This window comes from Pagrus major, chromosome 4, assembly GCF_040436345.1.
Source record: "Pagrus major chromosome 4, Pma_NU_1.0".
In the NCBI taxonomy this organism is placed as follows: Eukaryota; Metazoa; Chordata; class Actinopteri; order Spariformes; family Sparidae; genus Pagrus; species Pagrus major.
In genome coordinates this window covers 8,195,190-8,205,561 of record NC_133218.1, presented here as the reverse complement: position 1 = coordinate 8,205,561, position 10,372 = coordinate 8,195,190, and the positions used below count along the sequence as shown (strand labels likewise).

Genomic DNA, 10,372 nt, shown 5'->3' with positions numbered 1-10,372 from the left:
TTTACAACACAGAATGTAGTCCTTCAATGCACCATCCTCTGAACACCACAGGATGGTACTTAACACACAGGCTGCAACAAGAAGCTTTTGTCAGGCCTGGACAAGGAAGGAGGACTCAGGAGCAGATTTAGAGCAATACGAGCAGGTTTTTATTTGAGATTTGATTTCTCCACTTGAGCTCTTAAACAAGGTGACAAACAGGCTATGAAACAATCTAATCTGTGGGCTATGAAAACAAGAAACAAGACTACAATAAACTCAAGGCAAAAAACGACCTCAAAGAAAAAGACTAATGAAACCAAAAAATCACTCTTAAAGAGGCACAGAAAAAGTACAAAGAACTAAACTACACTGGCACAAACGGCTATAAAAACTTGTAACAAAAAATCACTCCAATCGGAGGAAAAGGAAAAAGGCTATAAACAAAAACTACTCTATCGACTGTCTATGAAAATGAAGGAAACAAAAGAGGCACTCCATCGGAGGCAAACAACAGGCTATGAAATTATCTTGGAATACTCTGAAAATAATTATCAAACAAAAGGTCACTCATTTAAGAGGAAAAGTAGATGTAATACAAACTCGCAATTCGTGGCTTGGAACAAGGCTGTGGACGAGGGCTGGGGTGCGTGACAAACACAAACACTCTGGCACAGAACAAAGGGAGACGCAGACTATAAGACACATCAGGTGAGGGAACACAGATGGAAACAATTAGGGATTAGGGGAGACGTCAGACTGGTGGCACATGAGGAAGGGCAAGTGACCTGAAACGAGAGGAGAGTTACTTTTCAAAATAAAACAGGAAATTCACGAGACAGAAAACCCCAGGACAAGACACCCCTCACCGTGGTGTGACAGCTTTAGATAGCTTTTTGGTTTAAAGCTGAGCCGAAGGGTTCATTAAGCTGAATGGACCAGTTTATCTAGTTGTTAAGTCGTATCTAATGTCCGTTCGGTTTATTGGAGTAGTGCACAATGTTTCCATTGTAATGATTGTTCCAGCTATTAGACATACGTTCAGGTGTTGCCACGGAAACTTAGTTACTGTTTGTGAAAGACGTTATATTTTGTTCGAAAAATCATAAAAATATACGTTAATGGTCTTAATGCGGTTCTTTTGGAGAGTGACCATGGTATAAGTGGGATAATGCCCTTTGAGGTGTCCATTATCAGAAACAGTTGTACTGTGATCTTTTACTATAATATCCATTTGATGGATGCTTTACCTATCCCTAATCCCTGGCTCTGTTAGCTCTATCCATTGAGTTATACAACACCTTTCAAAAAGGGTCTCTGTGCAGAGGTTTGACCAGCTCTGGTTCTTCGCCACTGATGGCATGAGCTCATCACCCAGTCAGTGATTCCCAGAGGTGAGTCAGAACACCAAAGCATGGTCACTGCTTTGTTTCCTGCCATCAGAAAGCAGTAAAGAGAAGAGAAGGACAATTTTGACATATGTTATTCACCCTTTATGAAAACACAACAAAAAGATAAGTTGTCAAACCTTTAAGGGGTTGGGTTTTTTTTGCTTTAAGCTAATCATAAGCTTGACCAAAACATTATTCTCTCGTCTTGATTTTTAGCAGCACACTCAGTGTAAAGGTTGTGTTCTCTTTGTGCTTTTGAATCATCCATTTTGTGGAGTAGGGGTAGTATAACATGCTTTGATCTCTTGCATAGTCACAGCATTTCATCTCCAGTGTGTCTATTCAGAGCTCTTTTAACTGAATTTTATGAGATTAAGCTGCCCGAGCCACCTGATGCTAGCTGGAGACATCAATTGGATTTTTTTTTCCTATCCAAAGGAGTGAACTGAGACACGAGCATCAAATCTTTGATATATCCTCAACACTGTTGTTTCTTTACATTCTGTTGATAATGTTTGTTCATTTTTTTTTATGTTTTAATCAGTTCTTATTCCTGGAAATATATGTAAAATGATCCTAAAATGTTTATCCCAGTGCTTCTGAGATTAGACTAGAGTTTGAACACATTGAATTATTTACTTGTCTAAATGTTTTAATGCAATAATAAGCCTGTAATTGCCCCTGTTAGCTGGAAAAAATAACTAGTAACAAACACTCATTATTGTCCTTTATTTCATTATTTACACTAATTTTATGAATACAAATAGTCAAAAACAAATGCTTAGGTGGAAAAGACAGCCTATAGAAAGAACAAAACACATAAAACTACATAAACCTGCATAATTTCCAAGTTTATGGCTTTAAAAACTGCTATAAACTATGCATTACTGGATTTAAGATCTCATTGGCTACATGATGCATCGATCATCCAGAGACTGGTATGTAAGTGTTTCAGAAGAGAGGAGAAAGAAGAAAGAGTGGGTCAGTTGTCTACACGATCACTCATGAGCTGTTGTCAATTTGGTGCCCTAGGCAAGATTTTAGCTGGCGCCCCTTGCATCGCAGTCAATTTCACAATCAATTTTCATACACTCACACAGAAACTGCATGTATGTATTCAAGTCTTTATTTCTTTTAAGTAAAAAATATCACACCAAATAAAAACTGAAGGAAGAAAACAGTGAACACGAAAACAAGTGACATAAAATGAATTAAAAATACAATACAAATAAGGTATTGCACAAAATAATAAATAATGAAACCAGTGCAGACTTAACAACACACACTAACTATTGCACACAGTATTACAAAGAAAAATCAGAGACCTCTTGATTTACCGCTATTTACAATGATTCCAACAGAGAGAGCTGTCTGCTTGTTGATTGTATTAAAGGCCTCAACAACACCTCAACAAACTCACTTTACAGCCTTACTCTTCTTGACTTTCTTGATGCAAAGTCATCTATAATGTCATCATATGACAGCTGTTTTCCAACAATATGGTTGATGCTTATAATGTATCTGTGGACCCCCTTAAAGCCATGTTTCTTTCAGCTAAGGACTGAATTATTGCCACCAATCAAGAGAGAACATCACGCCACCTGTTTCTCTCAGCCTCAGCGAGTGCCATCTCTTGCTTATCTATTGTCAGCCCCTCCATGTTGCCATGTGGGTACTGTGCTCCTGGCTATCCTCATGAACCTTCAGCAAGTGGCTTGCATTTTTCCAGTCCTTTAGTCCTTCCTTATTAAGTCTGTATTCTTTGGGAGGAAACATTTTGCAGCAGAAGCAGTGCAAGCTATCATTCTTTTTTCAGTACATCAGCCAGCTTCTTTTGATTTTTTCCCCATTGACTAAGACTCTGTTAAAAAAGTCATGTTGACACTTTCTCCCATCTTTGTTTTTGGGAAATGTGTAACTGTTTTTAATTTGAAATGGCCCTCTGTGAACTAACTAACTTTGTCAGTTAGAAGAGATGGCCAGTCAGCAGGTCTATTGGTGCAGCCTTTAGTCCTGATGCTGTGTCACTCTGGTGTGCTAAGGTAGAGGGGACAGGAGCAACTGATGCTGTGTCACTGGGGGTGGTGGTGAAATATTTTAAAAGTGCATCTGAAGAGAGAAGAGAAGTATATGTGACCACTGGATGTTACATTTTAATAAAAAAACAGATGCTTAGTGTGTGCTATACATAAGACTAATATAGACTAATAATGAAAATACGATGAGATTTATTCAACTTTATCGTCATTGCAATGCAATTCAGTCTAACCATAGTGCAAAAAGCAGTAAAGTGCAGAGAAATTAATATATATAGCCTATGAATGATATGGGAAAGCTAAGGTATGGAGTATTAACTGTAATACACTTTAACTGCACTTTAACTCTGATGTAAACTTTAACAAACATAAACTGTGACACAATAAACCAAAGGCTTACAACTACCCTGTTACTTATAAAAGGGATGGAAAACTAATAGCATTTTAACTGACATACAAGCAGGAAAACACAGCCAACAGGTTAAAATAACACCTGAACAGGCCTGAAATTAACTTTCCAAATGTCCCTGATGAATTTAAGGTGGGAGTAACATTAATTTATGTCGATTCAGCTATTTACTGATTATTAAACAATGCTACTTTCGTCCAAAGTAAGCTAGCAAGTTAACACTCTGCTCCAACAACGGTAACTACGATGCATTAAACTATTCATTTCATTCACTTCATCACATTGACGTTACTGTACCTCTTTCTTTTTTTTTTACGTTTTTCTTCCTCTTCCTTCCTTCTTTTCCTTCCCTGGGCGCAAGATGGTTTCAATCTTTTGGACATAGTGGTTCCGCTACAGTATCAATATATCTCTCTCTTGGTCTTTGGGTCAGGGTCCAGTCAGATTGAGGCAGCTCGCCTCTCGACCCCGAACTGGCAAACTTCAAACTTCGGGCAGTAGTTCGGAAAAATATCTCACCATATCTTACAAATACTCCTTTAATGCTTTTAATAACACCTGTCCTTTTCCAACTAGAACAAGTAACAAATCACATAATAAAAAGTTGTAGTCACCCAGTGTGACTACAACTTAGATTTAATCTGGGTATTTATTATATCTTTTGCATCCGTAGCATGACACTGATAATTTCATGATGTTGTTTGTGCGCTGATACTGAATTCTCTTCACTATTCTGTTTTTATCTTTTTACCACAAGTGCATTTCATACATGATTGCTTTCTGAAAGACATGATGGACATGTGGTTCTTCAGTCTTTCCTCAGGGAATACGGTTTGTTTCGCTGTTTAGCTGCAAATAAATGAAAAGATAGTAACAGTCGTTTGAGTCTTTCTAATAGACCTGTAGGCAGTGTGGGCAGTACTGTTGTGTAACCTGACAATCCACTTTTCATTTAGGCCTGAAGCTTTTTCCAGACCCCTGTATGTTGTATATGTTGGACTTGGGAGCCAGTTACACAACACGGAAACCATTAAACAGCTCCAAACATGTTTACTGTGTTCAGAACGATGTTATATAACCCTTAAGTAAGACGAACAGCCTCAAGCACTACACACACGTACACAGCTAGGTGATGAATATATTCTGTTTTCATATTTTTTTTTCAATGCATGCACATTTGGTGTGATTGTGAAATAAACATGTCCAATATACAGATAACACTGAACAATGTAAGATGGTTCAACCAGTTAACTGCATTAACTTCCAGTTTCTACTCTGTTTTCTCATCATATTGTGCTCTCAGCGTTGAAATGGAAAGTCCTTCTCCTCGACTGAACACAGTCATACACCTGCTGTCAGAGGATTTTGGCTCAGCCTGTCCACAGTTGTTGTCCTTTTCACCAGTGGTCATCCCTCTTTTAGAGGGCAAAGCAGTGACAGTACATTTCTCTGTTATCACTGTGTTGCTAGTTTCCAGGTCCGACATCACTGCGGCTTTGTGGTAGCAGCTCCTCAGCCCCTTGCGGAAGCGTATGGTGAACAGGCCGTAGATGATGGGATCCAAGCAGGCGTTGAAAAGTCCAAAGATGAACAGGATGTGGGTGAGGGAGTGAGAGACTTTACCCTCCAGGTCGTCTGGGAAGAACCAGTACCACAAACCCAACAGGTAGTACGGAGTCCAGCAGATTATGAAGCAGATCACTATGACGATGCTCATTTTCAGAGTTCTCATTCTGGCTTTGGGGATGTTGTTCTTTGAGCAACGGAGATGTAGCTCATTTGAGGACACTGAGGAAAGAAAGACATGAGCATGAAAAGTAATTACTTAACAGTTTTTTACCTTTTGTTTGTTTTAAAGGTCCCATATTATGCTCATTTTCAGGTTCGTACTTGTTTTTAAGGTTGTCTACCAGAAAATGTTCACATGACAGTATTTCGCATACTGTCAATTCCTGCAGCACCTCTATTCACCCTCTGTCTGAACACCCTGTTTTAGTGGCTGTCTCTGAAAAGGCATCATCCACTGTGTTTCCAAATCAGCTCTGCTGGTGTTTTTGCTACCACGCCCATTCTGGGGGCATGGCTGAGGTCGGGGACTGTATAGTTGTGACATTACAAGCTCACAGAAGTCCCGATGGCTCATTTGTAGGCACGGTTTCTGAAAACAGGTTGCATGAATGTCTCGGTGGATACCATTTCGTACCATTTCGTATTTCTGTAACACCTAGACTTGCTTTATAACCAAAAAGACAAAGACAAAGAAATAAATCTCACTTTCTACAACATGGGACCTTTACAACATGCACTAAATTGATTGTCATTTTCTGATCCACACATCTGCTGTATGTTCTGACCAACCAAAAACCAGGCTCAGCAGTGAACTTACAGTTCTTTTTTGTCATCCGTTTGGAGATCTGGATGAAGATCCTGGTGTAGCAGATAATCATTATAACCAGCGGCAGGAGGAAGAGGCAGGAGAACGTGAACATGTTGTATGCTGTTTCCTGCCAGTGAGTGACAAAGCTCCCCCTAGTGGTGCACTGTGTGAAGTTCGCTGGATAGGTGATGGTCACGTTATGGAAAATGAACATCTGTGGAATTAAAAACAAAAATAATAAATAATAAAATAGCATTAGGATAGCATTTTTTTTGACAGAAGATATCCCTGGGAATTACATTCATGTTGGTCATATAATTTACTACTACTAATGTTTAATGGTAATGAGATGATGTATGTAGAAAAAAGTAAAGGTGTAAAGGTCAGGACGGTTTTGACCTGAGTCTCAAACTACTAACAGTTTACTGAACCATGACGCGGAACAGCAAGTGTCCAATCAAAGGTTAGCAACAGTATCTACCAAGGCCATGGAGCATGTCATGCTATATTATGTTGTGGGGTTACGTAAAACATAAAATAGGCTAACATTAGCAGTTTACACTTTACCAATTCCACCTGAACACATTACCGGGGATAGTGATACACTCACCAAACACATTAGTCCTCATCCAAGGCCTTTTTTTCTTCTAACATTGCAAGCTGTGCACCTGCCAAGTGTCAACTGGATGAACAGTTGTCAAGATATTCAAAGGAAATACAGACAGCCAGAGTTTCTGAGCTTTATAGTTAGATATATGAAAATATTTATATGAAGTTGTTGCTGGTTGTAAATTTACAAGGGAAAACTCAACTGTCCAAGAACAAGTGAATGCAAGAAGGCATGGCGCTCCCCACTCCACAAGTAATAAGAGAATAAGAGGACACAGGGTTGGTAACAGACCAGCTGCCGTTAGCTGTCCCTGCAGCAGGGAGCAGCTCTCTTCTCTCCTGGCCCTGGCAGCTGTCTGTGCTGCCTCGTCCAGTCCCGACTGCACACAACTACTGCTGAATTTATGTGGAGGGTTGTCAACCTCCACCTGTAGAAACACAGATTTGCTGCGGACAGACAGTGACGTGGTTGTTTTGTTGAGGTGTGTTTTGTTTAGTCGTAGCAATTCACAATGGGTTTATGAGTCTTTATGTGTCTCTGCAGCTACCAACTTCTCTGAAACTGATCACGACATGTCCAATTGTCAGATATGTCATCCAAGAGCAACATACAACAGCACCCACTTCAAAAAGCACAAAAATCTGTCCAAGACCAAAACAAAAAGCCACTTTAGTCAGCGCTGACAGTTCATTCAAAGCTTCGTACTTCAGAGTCTGCAATTTCACCATATTTTCAAACTGAAGCTCAAAAAAAGGATTTTTGCCGTTCAATCTGCATCACTGGATAAACACAGGCTATCTTGAATCGCTGGCAACGCCAACCGTGCACACTTCACAAAGTATAAGTGATATAGTATATTATAATGTGTATATGGTATATAATTTAATGGTCTGTTATAGCCGGTATATGGGTTAAGTGATACATATTTGGTCCAAAACACAGTATTCCATGCAGAAATGGTAAAAAGATCTGCAATTACAGGCTTTTTTATGTTTTTATCTGTAAAAAGACAGCTCAAATTTCACAGCAGATGCCGTTATGCCTCTTAGCCAGAGATCCTGAGATGGAAGCCATTTGATTGAAAGCTCATTTGATCTTCTATGCCCAACCTAGAGCCTACAACATCCAAAGGGTGATTGTGTAAACTACTGACCCAGTCTCTCTTCTTCCTCCTCTCTCCTGAGCCACTTAAATGTCAGCCTCTAGATGATTGATGCATCATCTAGCCAGAGAGAGTTCAAATCCAGCGATATATAATGTATATCCATCTTTGGATCCCTAAACTTGGAAATTATGCAAGTTTATATAGTTTCATGTGTTATGATCTTTGAATAGGCTGTTGTTCCACTTTAGCACTTGTTTTTGACAATGTTTTATGCATAAAACTAGTGTAAATAAGGAAATAAAGAACTACAGTGAGTTTTGCTCCTTTTTCTCTCAAGCAGGGGTATTTTGATGTCACAAAATGTCATTTTTTTGCCAGGCAGAAAACATGTGTTAGGTGTTTATTTTCAGTGATATACAGTAGTTATCTAATTTGAACTTGGACCATGTTACATGATGTGGTCCCATTGCCTTTTTTCAGCTAATAGGGGCAGTCGCAGGTCATCTGCAGGCTTATTATTACATACAAAAATAAAGGCGAGAAAAATAACTAATAAATAATTCAGTGTGTTCAAACTAGATTAATGTCAGAAGCACTTACAAAGCATCTGACAACTTGGGGAAAAAAATGTGTTTATAACCTTGTAAAAGAGCCCAAATCCATACGTGTTCTCCAAATGGTTCAACAACAGCTTTGAATTAACTTTGGGTTAGACTGGGATAGACGTTTTAGGATCATTTTCCATAAATTTCCAGGAATTTCCAGGCAGTTATTAACAGTTAAATATTCCTTTTTGCAGCTACCGGATCTCAAGTGAGAACAATTCTTACTAGGGTCCAAGCTACTGCAGTAAGGATTCAGCCCTCGTACATGGGATGTGCTCTTAATCAGGTGAGCTACAAATAAACATGTATATGGCCCTGTTAGTAATACTTATAGTCTTATTATTGCTAATAAGCATATTATAATGACATATAAGTGTCTTGTTACCTATTAATTAATGCTTATTACAAGGACCTTAATATAAAGTGTTGCCCACATTTCTGCCACATCTTAAAGCCTCCATGCAACCCTCTTGTCACCCTATTAATATTTCTCTATATTTGCCCCTGCTCAATGGTTATGGTGAAGCATCTTTAGTGCCAGGATTAAGAATTTCCATCCATGTGTTACATAATGATAGAGCCACTAATCCAAAAACTGAGATCCGGTGGCCCCCCTTAAATCACGTAGCAGGTTTGCTTGCATCAAAGCCTCAATAAATTGCCACATTTTATGTAAATACACAGAGACCTGTGACTAGAGATAATGATGAATCATGTATGAGAATTTAATTCAAGCGAGCGTAAAGCCAGATTTGAATTTCCTCTTGCATCTGCAGTTTGCCAGACTAACAGCTTTGTGAGATGGATACAATGTGTGTGGATATTTCCAATCATCTGTTGCCCGATATTAAGGCCTGCTCACATTAATACTGTATGGATCATGGAAGAGAGGTTTTAGTTGTATGAGGGAAAGCCTCACACAAGAGAGAGATCAGTTCACACCATATAACCCAGCACTTCTCTCTGAATCACTTCCCTCTCTGTGTTTTATTGAACCCGACGAACCAGTCAAACCAGTGTCAGCCGGCCTTACCTGAGGGATTGAGAACAAGGTGCTCATGGTCCACGCCACCATCAGCATAACCCTGTTCCTTCTGCCGGCCATGCTGATGGCCAGAGGGTCAAGGATAGCCGACTGTCTGTCCAAACTGATCACCACCGTGACAAAGGCACACGAGTACATGGCCTGTAGCTTGAGGAACATCAGGAACCTGCAGGCCAGGTCGCCAGCCAGCCACTGAACTGTGATGTTCCACACTGCGTCCACGGGCATCACGATGAAGGTCACCAAGAGATCGGCCGCAGTCAGGTTGATTATCAGCACTCGGACGTGGGATTTGCGCTTGTGGCCATTGGCTGCCCATAGCACAGCCAAATTGCAGAAAGTGGAGATGCCACACAGGATGAAGGTGATGATCACTCTGACTTTGGCCGCTGTGGAAAAGGTAGGCAGCTGCGGCGTTCCGTCCGCTGATGTCCAGTTACAGTGAGGAGCCGGCCAGTCACAGCTGGTGTTGAGGTCAAATCCTGAGCTCTGTTGATACATGCTGACTGGAGGATCACAGCAGGAGGAGGCGTTCATTTTCTGACCCTCACAAAGGAGTCAGCATTTTGTTCAGCTACATGGAGGCTGGTGGTGCCAAAGGGGGGTAAGGCAAAAAATAAACATAAACCTTATGAATGCAGCTGTTGAAAAATTTGCAACATCTGCATGGATTTGCATAAGACGTAACAATGAGTTATGAGACACTGACAGATGGAGCAGTCTGCTGTGGAGGACACGTCTCTCTGATGCTCACTGATGTGGACAGATACTATGATTTCAGTCAAACCACATTATGGCAGGAGGTCTCCAGAGTG

At 40.1% G+C, this 10,372-nt stretch overlaps 1 protein-coding gene across 1 annotated transcript; it reads right to left on the bottom strand.

The window, feature by feature from the left end:
- Positions 1–5,085: 5,085 nt before the first annotated feature.
- LOC140994801 (putative gonadotropin-releasing hormone II receptor) lies at positions 5,086–10,120 on the bottom strand. Its single transcript, XM_073464585.1, has 3 exons — positions 9,546–10,120; positions 6,202–6,406; positions 5,086–5,603 (listed from the first exon to the last, which is right to left on the bottom strand). Exons 1-3 carry the CDS (start codon positions 10,092–10,094, stop codon positions 5,086–5,088), a joined length of 1,272 nt encoding a protein of 423 aa, XP_073320686.1. The 5' UTR covers positions 10,095–10,120.
- Positions 10,121–10,372: the final 252 nt, after the last annotated feature.

Excerpts from the sequence above, each read along its gene's own strand:
- LOC140994801 (XM_073464585.1), bottom strand. The coding sequence starts at position 10,094 with ATGAACGCCTCCTCCTGCTGTGATCCTCCAGTCAGCATGTATCAACAG. Across the intron at positions 6,407-9,545 it reads CCTTGTTCTCAATCCCTCAG|ATGTTCATTTTCCATAACGT; the intron begins GTAAGGCCGGCT and ends TTAATTCCACAG. Across the intron at positions 5,604-6,201 it reads ACGGATGACAAAAAAGAACT|TGTCCTCAAATGAGCTACAT; the intron begins GTAAGTTCACTG and ends TTCTTTCCTCAG.